The following is a 14,081-nucleotide window of genomic DNA, read 5'->3' as shown; positions in this document are numbered from 1 at the left end:
AGGAAGTCGAAGAGGATGAAAGGGGAGAAACAATACTGAAATCTGAATTTAAGAGAGCATTAAAAGATTTGAATGGCAGAGAGGCTCCTGGAATAGACGGAATACCTGTAGAATTAGTGCACAGTGCAGGTGAGGAAGCGATTGATAAATTGTATAAACTGGTGTGTAATATTTATGACAAAGGGGAAGTTCTGTCAGACTTCAAAAAGAATGTAATAGTCATGTTACCAAAGAAAGCAGGAGTAGATAAATGCAAAGAATACAGACCAATTAGCTTAATTAGCCGTGCATCAAAAATGTTAACTAGAATTCTGTACAGAAGAATTGAGAGGAGAGTGGAAGAAGTATTAGAAGACCAATTTGGTTTCAGGAAAAGTATAGGGACAAGGGAAGCAATTTTGGCGCTCAGATTAATAGTAGAGGGAAGTTTAAAGAAAAACAAACCGACATTTATAGACCTAGAAAAGGCATGCGATAACGTAGACTGGAATAAAATGTTCAGCATTTCAAAAATTTAGGGTTCGAATATAGAGATAGAAGAACAATTGCTAACATTTATAGGAACCAAACAGCAACAGTAATAATTGAAGAACATAAGAAAGAAGCCGTAATAAGAAAGGGAGTCCGACAAGGATGTTCCCGATACCCGTTACTTTTTAATCTTTTCATAGAGGTAGCAGTTAATGATGTTAAAGAACAATCTAGACCCGGAGTAACAGTACAAGGTGAAAAAATAAAGATGTTACGATTTGCTGATGATGTAGTAATTCTAGTCGAGAGTAAAAGGGATTTAGAAGGAACAATGAACGGCATGAGTGAAGTCCTACGCAAGAACTACCGCATGAAAATAAACAAGTACAAAAAAAGTAATGAAATGCAGAAGAAATAACGAAGATGGACCACTGAATGTAAAAATGGGAAGAGAAAAGATTACGGAGGTAGAAAAATTTTGTTATTTGGGAAGTAGAATTACTAAAGATGGACGAAGCAGGAGCGATATGTAATGTCAAATAGCACAAGCAAAACGAGGTGTCAGTCAGTAATATAATTTGCTAACATCAAAAATTAATTTAAATGTCACGAAAACATTTTTGAAAGAATATGTTTAAGAGCGTAGCTTTATATGGAAGTGAAACTTGGACGAATCGGAGTACCTGAGAAGAAAAGATTAGAAGCTTTTGAAATGTGGTGCTACAGGAGAATGTTAAAATCAGATGGGTGGATAAAGTGACAAGTGGCAAATAGATGAAAAAAGAAGCATTTCGAAAAATATAATTAAAAGAAAAGACACACTTATAAGCTACATATTAAGTCATCGTGGAATAGTCGCTTTAATATTGGAAGGACAGGTAAAAGGAAAACATTGTGCTGGTAGGCAACGTTTGGAGTATGTAAAACAAATTGTTAGGGATGTAGGATGTTGGGGTTATACCGAAATGAAACGACTAGCACTAGATAAGCAATCTTGAAGACTTGCATCAAACCAGTCAAATGACTGAAGACAAAACAAAAGTGAAGTGTTAATAAAGAAAACTCTCTCATACGCTAACAATTTCACTTAACATTTACTTTGGTCGGGAACCTCAAAAATAATGTAAAAATTGAGAACTGAATTAATGTTGTAACAGAATGTATTTAAAGTAACCGTCACAAATCCGTACCCGTGCTCTATCTCAACTCGGCCTTAGTTAATAACTAAGTTAATATTCATAACGTAGAAGCTTTAAACTAATATAGTATATAAAAAAAAAACCGTGGTTAAAAAGGAAGAAATTTTGGCAGTGGGAGAAGAATAATAAGATGGAGGAACTTCAGTTACGGGGATACAGAGACGGTATCTTTCTATTTTTATATAATCCTCCTTGATATCTGTCACTGAATTTAGACTGACATAATCTTTAACGTTATTTTTTTTTTTTACATCATCAGTTTCAAGAAAAAATATTCGATATCGCTGTACAACTTAAATAAATTATCCTATTTATCTTAATGTTTCAAAAAATTCAATCGATTAATATTAAAGTTATAAATAAAAATATGAAGTTTTTTTAACTTTTAATTTAAAATTTATAAAGAAGTAAAATCAATCTTCAAAGCAGATTATTTATACGGAGGGTTCCAGGTTTGAATCCTGTTCAGACACAACATTGTTTTACATAATGTAGATCTCCATAATTCACTCGCTATAACCAGTTGATGCTAAAAAAGGCACCACGTGATAAAAATCCCACCGACCTAAAAAGTGCGTAAAAGAAAATATAGATATTCAGTTATATCAAACGGCTGAAATTCTTTTTGATTATTTTAAAAAAATAACGCGTATGTTGAAGTAGTAATTATAATGAAACGACTTACGACCGTTATATAAATTAGAAATGATTTTTAACGATTAAAATTAAATCATGCAAAAAAATAAATATGAAGAATAATATCGATCATCAATAGAAGGAAAACTCTGCCGATCTCCTTGACGGAGCGGTAGCGTCTCGGCCTTTCATCCGGAGGTCCTAGGTTCGAATCCCGGTCAAGCACGGCATCTTTCATACGCTAAAAAATTCAATTTCCATATCCCACGCACAAGCTTGTGTGTGGTGATATCATCGAGCCAAAAAAAAGAAACCAAGACAGTTTTATTGCTTAAATTCAATAACACAAAAATGATATTTTTAATATATTATAGAATACAATTAGTAGATTCAGAATACGTGGATTATTTTAGAAATCTATTAATATATTTTATTCGTTGAAGATGTGAGCATCAGATATTTAATCAAAAGTTCAGTCTAATTACTTACTCATCTTTTAATACGCATTAATTAGGTTTTGAGATCTCAAGCGCAGTAATTCTACGAACATATTCAACACTAGTAAGCAGTAATTACGAATAGATAAGCACATTTTTTTAACTGCATAAGACTACGTTTTTAATTAAACAATCTATTTGCAGATAAAAAAAAGAAATAAATATTTTTAATAACGAACTGGTAAATTCCAAATAATAAATTTTCATTCGCTAAAACCATTTCGTTATAATATATTCGTTTACATTAACGCGTTTCAGTTCTTTAAAAAGCACAAGTTCAGCAGAAAGCACAGAAGAAAAAGTAAGTATGCAAAATATTAAATAAATGATATGAAATTTTATAAAAAAATAAACATCAATGTAATAGAAATTTCAATTAAGATTTTTTAAAATTATTAAATTGTTTTAAGATTACAAAGATTTTAAAGAATTTTTAAAAGAAAACAGTACGATACGATATTAATCAAATAAAAGCAATCTTACAAAAGCAGCTCTTGGTAAACTTTGACCCGTTTTATAATTCAGTTTCATCCGGAACAGTCCCTCAAAATAACTTAAAACTCTAGCTTACATCATTAATAGGTTCCCAGTCGCTCCATCGACCCGTATAATCCTAGGCTGCACCTTCTTTCTCCGCTTACCTTATCTCAAAACGACTTCCGAAATTGTTTCTCGTACATAATTTTTACTTCCAAGTAAAGGAAGTATTATTATCGCGAAAAATTTCGGTTTTCAGATGTTAAAACGGAAATATCCATTTTGACCATCCCTGATTCCACTTTGACTAGTTCGGCGTGACGTCTGATGTATCTCGCATAACTCTAAAATGATTAGCCGTAGGATGTTGAAATTTTGTATTTAAGACTGCTATAACGTCTAGTTGTGTCCCTCCCGTTTTGATTGCAATCGACTGAACCATAAGTGTCAAAAAAAGCCCAAAATCCAAAAGATTTGGATTTTGGGCTTTTTTTAATTGCAGTAATAAGCCCTCATTGAGCGCTTTTCAACGATATATCATAAGAGGTACTTATGATAAGAATGAAGTTATTAAATTTTTTTTAATTTAAAAATATTGGTTTATTAATAATTGTTAACCTCTGATCGTAAAAAAAAATTACGATAAAAAATAATTCAATAATAATAATAATAGAAAAAAAACTATGAAAAAATATCAGAAGTTACTAATGAAATAAAATTTTGTGTACTTTTCATTTAAAAAAATGTTTATATGCAACTTAATAGGCGTACAAGGAAGTCATGTGGTGTCCACATCAGATTTTTATATACGATAACAGACTCATCCTCCTGTCTTTAATGAAATTTAGTTTCAGTAAAATTGTCTTGTCGGTTCTACATATTTTCCTGTCGTGTCACTTTTTAACTAATCCATAAGTTCTTGTCGGAAACGTTATTATAATTATCAGAGCATTTTCATCATCCTTTACGGTAGTCTATGCAAACGTAGGTTATAACAGAAACAAGCACAAGTGAACTTTTAACTTTGAGTTTCTTTATATTATGTCGTTCTTAATATTTATAGTTACAAAATTTGTAAGATTTCATTCTAGATTAATCGCTTCCCTCATACATTCTGTTATTTTACCTCTACTATCAAGGTCGGTCTCCGGTTATCTAAATTTGTTAATTCCTAAATATTCCTTATCTCCTACAACCGATTTCCAATAAAATGATTTACTACTTGAAATAAATAATCTTTTTCTGAACCAGTCTAATTACTTTATTTACAGATCTTGTACGTTTTCCTTATATAAAGTACTACATTTTACACAAATAGTTTAAAACGTTTTTTTTTTTCTAAGAGCTATTCATTTCTTCATAAAGGCTTTCCAACCTTATGACAGTCCTTCCTAAAAATGTTATATGAACTCTACTTTACTTTATCTATCCTTTGTAAACTTACCCCACAAATAGCAAAATTATATAACTTCTGTTATGTTATGTTCATTCAATTAAATACATAATTAATTCCTCACTACCCTCCTGTCATATTTCATATCCTTTATTTCCTCTCTTATCGATTTTTAAGTTCTATATATAAATTTAGAATTTTTCTTTTAACTCATTTTTCGGTTTCTACTTAAATAATAGTCTTTGTTGAATCTAAATATATTAATTTTTTCTTCTACAATAGTTACTCCATAATATTATTATGTATCTTATTACATGGATATTATTCCAAAATATAAATATGAAAATAAACCTTTTCCTTTAATAAATATAAGTTTTCTTAAAATAAATAAAGCATCTATTTTTATTGTTGCAGACAACTGTGTTGCAGTAATTCAAATCGGTACTAAAGATGCAGAGAAAATATTAAAGTAAGTATTTTTATAACACCGTATCGTTAAAAACTTATTTATTAAAAAAAAAAAATTGAAATGAAATAAGAAAAGTATTAAGAAACGCTTTTAAAATATATGATGATTTATTCAAAAAAAAAACTTACAATTTTTAGTATAATATCTTGGACATTAATCAGTAATAAAAAATGTAATATAATACAAGAAATAACATGTCATTCAGCAGTTTACTTTAATGCTTTTTAATAATGTCCTTGATACAAAACAATATTATCGCATGACTTGTATAATATTATCATAGTTTATTTGATTTGATTAATAATGCAGGCAAACTACTACTAATAGTGGGTGTAAATTAATGCCGTATTTAAATGAGGCTCTATTTATAAAAAATAATATTCCTATAGAAGTGACAAATATTCTTTTTAAGTCTACTTTAGACAAAGTATTATTATTTTATAATGATAGAATCATATAACAAACAGAGAGAGAGATAAGAAGTAAACATTCCCAGGTTTATATCGGTGTTATATGTAAATTTCAAAAAGTAGAGACAACATTCATTTTTTTTTAATGAATTAAAAGTTGAATCTAATAAAATATAAATAAATTAATTCATTACTTATTTAAAGCATGTTCTGTATAAAACAAGTACTTGTTATGTATGTTTTTTACAATTTGGATATGTTCATGTCTGTCTCAATAGTGCTGCCCCTGTCATTGATAAAAAATGTTTTACCGTTCTCATGCTTGAATACTATTTTAGTTGTGTCTATTAAATAATGGGAGTGGTTTACTGAATTATCAGAATTCTAATGCTTGTTATCTTTAATATAGTCTCCATTCTTACACAATGATGCATACTTGTTCTCCAGTGGTTAAAGAAGTGGGGCAGATCAGTTTCTGTCAACCTTTTAACGCATTTGCTGCTCTTTTTCTTTACCGTATCAATTGACTCAAATCGTGTTCCTTTAAGTGTTGATTTCAGTTTAGAGATAAGGAAAATGACAAATAATCCAAATCTGGTGAATACAGAGGATGTTCCAGTATACTAATGTATTTGTTGGTCAAAAACTGCTTCACAGAAAGTGCTGTGACCAAGTGTAAATGAATTCCTAATGGATCCTAATGATTGTCCTAATGAAGAATGAAACTTTTTTTTCATAATTCAATTTATTTTTTCTGATTTTTTACCTTTGCAATAGTTTTTAAACTAATAAAGGTTCATCGTAGCGACTTCTGGAACCCATTCTTCCATAATTACACCCTTAGCAAAAAAATAAGCACGGCTTTGAATTTCGACTTGTTTTGATAACCATTTTTCATACTCGGTAATGATAGTGTTTCCACACTGACCGTTGTTTAACCTCAGGGTCATATTGGATGGCCCAGGTTTTGTTACAAGTTAAATTTAAAAAAAAAAAATTAGTCAGCATTTAAGTCACTGCAGTAGCATATTGTGCAAATTTTCTTGCAATGTTTTTTTAACTCTGATGTGAGAAACCTTGGCGCTATACTGAAACAACTATTTTTCCTGTTAAGATTATCACATAAAATTTTCAGTGAAGTGTCTTTTCAATGTTCCTTTCTTCAGATACAATTCAAAACTGATCTATTGATGGACCTTCTCAAATGAACTAAATAATTCTTGTTTAACATTTCCTTTTATTCTTGAAGTGGAAGGTCATCAAGGATATTCATTGACAACCTTCACTGAACCTTTTGTACTGCTCAAACATATTCATGCGATCTTCCCCATAAGCATTTAAAAAATTTCAAATCGACGTGCTCTTAACTTTTAAACTTAGCATTCTTCAGGCCCGCAAGAGAAAGTAGAACTGCACAACTGACAACTCACAGTCAGTTAAATGGTCAAGAGTGTTGATATTTACTGTGCAGGTTCAGACACATGTCCTAGTAAAGTCAGTTATTTTTACACGGATTTGAATACTAGATTGTGGATACCAGTGTTTTTTGGTGGTTGCTTTTAATTAACCACACATTCAGTAATGGTTGAACTGAGGCTGTACAAGACTACACTTCATTTGCACTCATACATATCATCCTCATTCATCCTCTGAAGTATTATCTGAACAGAAATTACTGGAGGCTAAACAGGAAAAAGAAAGAAAGAGGTTCAGACACATGCAAAGTCTCTGCCAAAGAGCTAAACATCAGCATCCTTGATTGATAAAACATAACAATTTTCTAATAAAAATATCACTTGGTTAAAGAAGTTGATTAGGAATCAAACTGTTAAAAAGAATTTTGATTTTTTTCTCAATTGTACTTTAATACTGAATAATATTACTAATAATAAAAATGTCATTTCATACAGGTTGTACATTTTTTTTTTTACTTTATATTTTGCAATTTTTCACAGTCTCTCTAAATACTGTATAATTTAGTCATTAATATTTAAAAACTCTATGGTGTATTTAAAATAAAAATCTGTCATGGGCAAATCTGAGAAAATTATGCTGGCTTTTTTACTATTACCTTCCTAAAGGTGAAGTGATAGAGATAGTTTACACCAGCTCACTGTCTAGTGGTCTATTAGTTCATTGCAAATTAGCTGGTTTTGAAGTTTAGAGTTCTAAGGTTCAAATCCTAATAAAGGCAGTTACTTTTGGATTTGAATACTAGATCGTGGACACTGGTGTTCTTGGTGGTTAGTTTTCAATTAACACACATCTCAGGAATGGTCGATCTGAGACTGTACAAGACTACACTTCATTTACATTCATACATATCATCCTCTGAAGTAATACCTTATGGTGGTTCTGGAGGCTAAACAGAAAAAAAAAGATAGTTCACACCAGAAAAATGTAGACAGTTTACATGCCCTATTACACATCTGTGAAATCTATTTTTTTTGTTTATATTTTGGTAGTTTTGATGCAAGTCATATATTATGCATAAAACAGTGAAGTAATGTGTATAAAATATTAATTAATTACTAATATGAAATATAGTATAAAAAAGCATGTGATGTTTTTATATTTTAATAAACGATTACAGTGATTTCCTTCATACTTACTGTACAGTGAAGTGTCTGAAGACCATAAGTCAACACCTACATGGAAAGGTAAACTTAACACAGATTACAACATTGGGCCTGGATTTATGAAATATGGTTGGAAACTGAGAATTAAGATAAATTTATTAAATATTCAGCATACTTATTACAATATTATTTCTGCAATTAGAGGATGTGATGAACCAGGTAATTAAAAAAAATTTAATTTTAAAAATTAAAAAAGAAAAAAATTAAAATTAGCATGATGTGGTGTATGTAGATGTTACACCACACCACAGTGGAAAATGAAAAAAAAAATTACATAAGAACTAAGAGAATTTAAATCATTAATTACAAATATGTTGAAATTTGCTATTATATTGTTGATAAATGAAGGAAAACTGGTATTATGATGCTGGTTATGTTTTATGATCATAGGAATGGTCTCAGTACCAGGTGTGATCTAATAGGGAAGGGGTGGTGAGCGAATTCTATTACATGACTAATATACTGTATTTATCTCCGTAGTTCTTGCACTATTTTGATCAACATTTTTTTATTTAAAAGTAGGTGCGTGATTTATATGAGGAAACGATTTTACATAATTTATAATGAAACTAAAATGTGATAATCAGTGAAAAATGATATTTATTTGACTGAATATTTTATTTTTGAACGATTAAAAAAATATTGTTTAAAAATTCAGGTGCGTGAATTATGCGAGTAAATATGGTATACTCTTTATCGATAAGTGATTCTACATTGAACTGCAGAATGAAGCTGCAATTTATGTGGGCAGCGATTGAGTCACATAAGTACATTTGTAGTTGGGTTGAATTTCCCACCGATTAGGCCAAATTCTTTCCCAACTGGATAGAATTAGTGATGTATAATAGATTGTTTTTTTTTTAATCAGAAAGGAATACATTAATTTGCTCCTTACCATTCTTTCTTATGACATGCAATGCACTTGAAGTGCAAGAAGTGGTACAACACTTCTACTTGGGTGAGGATTATATGCACCTGAATTTGAAACCTTATAAAAAAAAATGAATAAATTGAACTTAAAAAACAAAAATAAATCAAACTAAAATGAAAACAAGGTATGGAAATAAAAGACTAAACATCATTTTACAGTATTTAATTAAATAAAATAGTGTTTGGCCAATCAACTTTCAGACGGTTTTAATTTGTTTAAATATATTTTTCATGTTGTAGAAATAGCAGGCATTTAATGATTGACATCTCACAAGGTCTTACATTGATAAGAAAATTTCGTCCTTCAACGAAAATATTTAAATGCAGTCAGGAGGGGGGCTCTGAATAGTAACTGTGTAAAGAGCTCTGAAATGTAGTTATTCTGTATTAAAGAGCCCCCAACTGCCACCCCGTTTCTTACAGTTGATGGTGATGTTTGGTCTAGCCTTGCACAAGGTGCTTGCATCACCTCACTCTAGCCTCAGACGCTGTTCTCACAGGAAATCCATTATTCTTAAATAGAAATTTTTTTAATTTATTTAATGTTGCTACTTTATTTTATTTAATGTAAATTTAATTCTATTATTTTTGTAATATTATTTATTTGACTGATTTGATCATTCAGTTCAAACCCACCTAACACAGTGATTTATAGTAACAGTTGACTCACAGTAACAGCTAACGCAATTACTTTTATACGGATTTGAATACTACATCATGGATACTGGTGTTCTTTGGTGGTTGGGTTTCAATTAATCACACATCTCAGAAATGGTCGATCTGAGATTGTACAAGACTACATTTCATTTACATCCATACATATTATCCTCATTCATTCTCTGAAGTAATACCTTACGATGGTTCTGGAGGTTAAACAGAAAAAAGAAAAAAACTAGCTAACACAGTGATAGGGCTCACAGTTCTCAGTTTATTAATTCAATTGTTTAAAGTCTGTGCTTCAACCAGCAAATCTACACTACTACATATATATATATATATATAGAGCACATGACACTCGCAGTAATGTGAGGATTTCAATGCAGGGTCATACACCTAAATCGATTTGGCCATTGAGCTGCTATGGTGGAACAAACATACATTCATACACACTAAATACATTACACTCCTTTTTGGGCAGTCGTGTAAAAAATAAATTATTCGCTATTTGGATTGATGATGTTGTTTATTAATTGCAAGCAAACATTAATTGCAAGTAATATTACATTCAGCTCAGTGAAAGGACACAAAACCATTCACTTTTAACTTTTCAAATTAAGGCTGACATAACATGGTTGTCATTTTTGAAAATTGCTATATTTATTTGGGAATACTTTGCATCTGATGTCAAGTCACCTATAACCATAAATTCATGGTATTTGATATATATACACATTCTACCCATTAATCTACTGGTAACAACTGTTACAAATCCTTGCCAAGCCACTACAAAACAGTACTATTTACAATAGTACTGTTACTTATTTAAGGAAATTTTTTAATTTATAAAATAAACAAAATTTTTCACCCTCATGTTTCAAAAATAATTGTATTCGATAACTGAAATTTAATAGGAAAATTTAATACTAATAAAAATTAAACAAATAGAAAAAAAACCATTAAAATATAAACCCAAAAATTATCTCATACACCCCTATATACTGAATTGATAGCAAAGGTAGCACATTCACAATATTAACCACACATAAACTAACTAAACTTCACTAAAAACGGATGCATAGGAAGAACTGACCTTGATCATAAGCACCAATTTTTCAAATCCCTGTCATAATCTACAAATAATTTTAGCATCTTTTGCAACTTGATAATTCTTTAATGCTTAAATATTAGTAACACTTTAGAAAAAAAGGATTAAATGAAGCTGAAGCTATAATTAATAATAAACACTTCCTGTTGAACACAAGTTTTAAATAACAGGGAATAGTTGTCTTTTGTTGAATAGCTAGGCATGGGAAATAATCATAGATGTTAGTTAATGCCCTTTTTAAAATAAAAACTATGCTATAAACAGAACAATCTGACATTTGACTTTAAATGAATTTATAAAAGTGACAGAAAGTCAAAATTAAAATAATACTAAGTTGTAAAAGTTTACTGGTAAATTAATTAGCAGTTTTACATTAGCAATGATAAATATGTTATTTGTATAGTAATAAATTATTCTTTATAAAAGTTATTTAAAAAAATATAAATAATATTATTTCACATTTAATACACCTCATTGAAAATGTTAAAAGCATTATCGTTCTATTTTTATACATTCAAAGCAACATTTAACTTTGCTTCAAACAAAACATTCAGAATTTTGTAAACTTGTTGTAGGTATTTCTGGCTCAACAGAATCCTTTCTAGTTGATGTTTGAGGCTCCTTCCTGATGTCTTTATAACATACTGTACTTTACCTAGTCATAGAATATTTGTGACACCTCCAACATTTAAAACTGTTTTATTCTGCTTATGTAAAAGTTGACGGGTGGATGTTTCTACCGCCACTACCCCATTCGGTCGCCCTAAAGTGTAAGATCGAATGTCTGTGCCATTAACGGCTACAGAGCCTCGGAACAGTTTAGTTACCAGTGTCCCAAATAGCTCCTATGGCTTATCTAACAGCATGAGCAGACAAAGTGTGGTGCCATACACTACCGTCTTACATGTCCCAACCGTTCATGTCATATATTTACTAAAATGGGTAGGCACACCCTGTCAGCTACTAAAAGTATATATGACATCCATAAATTAATATTTATTTCAACTAGGCAGTAATTCGCTGCCACGCCTAGGTCGCTGAATGCCAGCAAGTACTTGTCCACCATTTTATAGCGCTTGGAGCCATAATAATTGGCTGGTGGTCAGCCATACTCAGGGTTAGCTGCTCACGGCAATGCAGTAAGAGTCTTTCCCTTAAGTAAACTACGGATGCTGGTTGAACAAAGCAACCGCATCTAGGAACTCCCACACGGTCCGACAATGCGGCTTTCGCCATATTGACTCGCCACTTGTGAGTGGCCAAATTTCCCCTTGACCCCTAAGTTCCAGGGTGGCCCAGTCTCTGCCTCCCCTACCCAAGAGCAGGGCAGTCAAACATCACGTGTTCATTTGACTGGACCTCCCCACAGACACACAGCTCATCAGCTGCCAGGTGGAACCGAAACAAATATTGTTCAAATTGGTTGGTGAGCACCCGGGCACCTGTTGCCCTTAAAAAATGAGCTCAAGGCCCCAGATTCTGTATAAACTTATATAAGGATCTTCCCTTAATCATGGTGTTCCATTTCAGCTGCCATGCTTTCATTGCAAGCCTCTGCAGCCTCTTCTGCAGGCAGGAGATGGGCAACTGAACAAAATTTTGATCTGGTGCATTGTGATCACCGTTCTGCTTTGGTACTGGCCCAGCTCTAAACCCCCTCCCAATTACCTCGATCTCCCGGCTTCTTTGCAATTTCCACATGGCTGCCCAAACTTTCACTACTAAATCGATTGGGAGAGCCTTTCCCAATACGGTGGTAGCCTCATATTAGGTTGTTTTAAAAACACCAATGCATACAATTAAGGCTCTGTGCTGGGCATTCCTTAAATTTTGAAGAAGTGCTGTATTCATATCCAACCTATGCACCCAAATGGGCGCCGCGTAAGAGGTCATGCTTTGAAGAAACTTCGGTACACCATGTACATTTGACGGCCTGACAACCCATAGTCTTTGCAAGCAATCCTCCTAAGTTTGTGCATCTTTGAAATGTCATCCGCCGCTACTTGCCTAATGTGGTTGCTAAACAGCAACTTTTCATCAAACAAAACACCTTGTTATTTATGAACTCTTACTTAGCTGATTACACAGCCTTTATATTTAATATGGGGGTTGTGACTGTAGGATAATTTGTCTGCACCCTTGGGAAGCATAAACTTTTGGGCACAGAAATCTTTAAATTTTGAATGTCTATTCAGCCCTCTGCGGTTGACAAGACCACCTGCGCTCGGTCTTCTACAAAGACAGGTCAATATATGAGATCTGGCATGGATTTCTTTATGATTGACAGCAATATCATTCTACTGACAATGATGCATAACACCTTGTTCTTGTTTTGTGCATTGAAATACTACCGTTTTCAATACAGATAAAATCATAGACTAAAACAACACAACTGAATAATAATTGTATCATCTGATTACTGCCAACCGCAACACAAAAATTTTCCTTTTATTCAAACTTTAAATTTGTATACAGGAGAAACTGACTTTTAGCTCATCACATATAATTTTGTTTTCCACAAAAAGGAGTGTTTCACTCCATTACTTTCCCCAATTTTTTTCATGATTCTGATCATATAAAACATTTGAGATATAAGTAGCACTATTTGGGACTAGTCACAGTTGCTTTATATGAGATTAATGATGTTCATTATAGAGGTGGGCATTTTTGTTTTTTCTGCCAAACAAAAATGAACTGTTGGTTGAAAGAACAAACAACTGTATATAAACTGTTGCGAAAAACAAGTTGAATTATTAATCTGTAAATGTTCATGACTCATTTTCCATTACATAGTTAAACCGCTATGTTTCAAATTAACAGTTTCATTCTAATATTTTATTCAATGCATTGGCTGCAGACTGCAGGATGTTTCGGTTGACGCCAGCGAATACCATATATCATTTTATCACAAGATTTTACAGTTTTATAACCCTTTTATTCTGCACTTTAATAAAACAATATTTTCATGAATAAGATTTATTTGGTTTTTGAAACTGTTCGATATTGTAGATAGCTTACAGCATAATAATACTGATAAAATAACAGTTTGGTGGGCACATGGCCTGTTTTCAGCAAACAGCTTTTTCACTTTATCTTTTTTCGTTAACTTAATGTTCACTAGAGTGACCTAACAGCTTTGTTTGGTGAGTCAACATGTTTGCTATGTAGAATTTCTATTGGGTGGAAAAAAACACT

General features: G+C 31.7%; 1 protein-coding gene across 2 annotated transcripts in view; it reads left to right on the top strand.

The window, feature by feature from the left end:
* Positions 1–14,081, top strand: part of LOC142325599 (putative N-acetylated-alpha-linked acidic dipeptidase) — a 90,549-nt gene that overhangs the window by 49,951 nt on the left and 26,517 nt on the right. For both annotated transcript variants that reach the window (XM_075367543.1, XM_075367544.1), the window contains 2 exons: positions 5,088–5,142; positions 8,172–8,350. In XM_075367543.1, coding sequence (XP_075223658.1) covers positions 5,088–5,142; positions 8,172–8,350 — 234 coding nt within the window. The remainder of the gene's footprint in view (positions 1–5,087; positions 5,143–8,171; positions 8,351–14,081) is intronic.

Source organism: Lycorma delicatula, chromosome 5, assembly GCF_047948215.1.
Source record: "Lycorma delicatula isolate Av1 chromosome 5, ASM4794821v1, whole genome shotgun sequence".
Classification (NCBI taxonomy): domain Eukaryota; kingdom Metazoa; phylum Arthropoda; class Insecta; order Hemiptera; family Fulgoridae; genus Lycorma; species Lycorma delicatula.
This window is presented reverse-complemented; position numbering and strand designations above follow the sequence as displayed.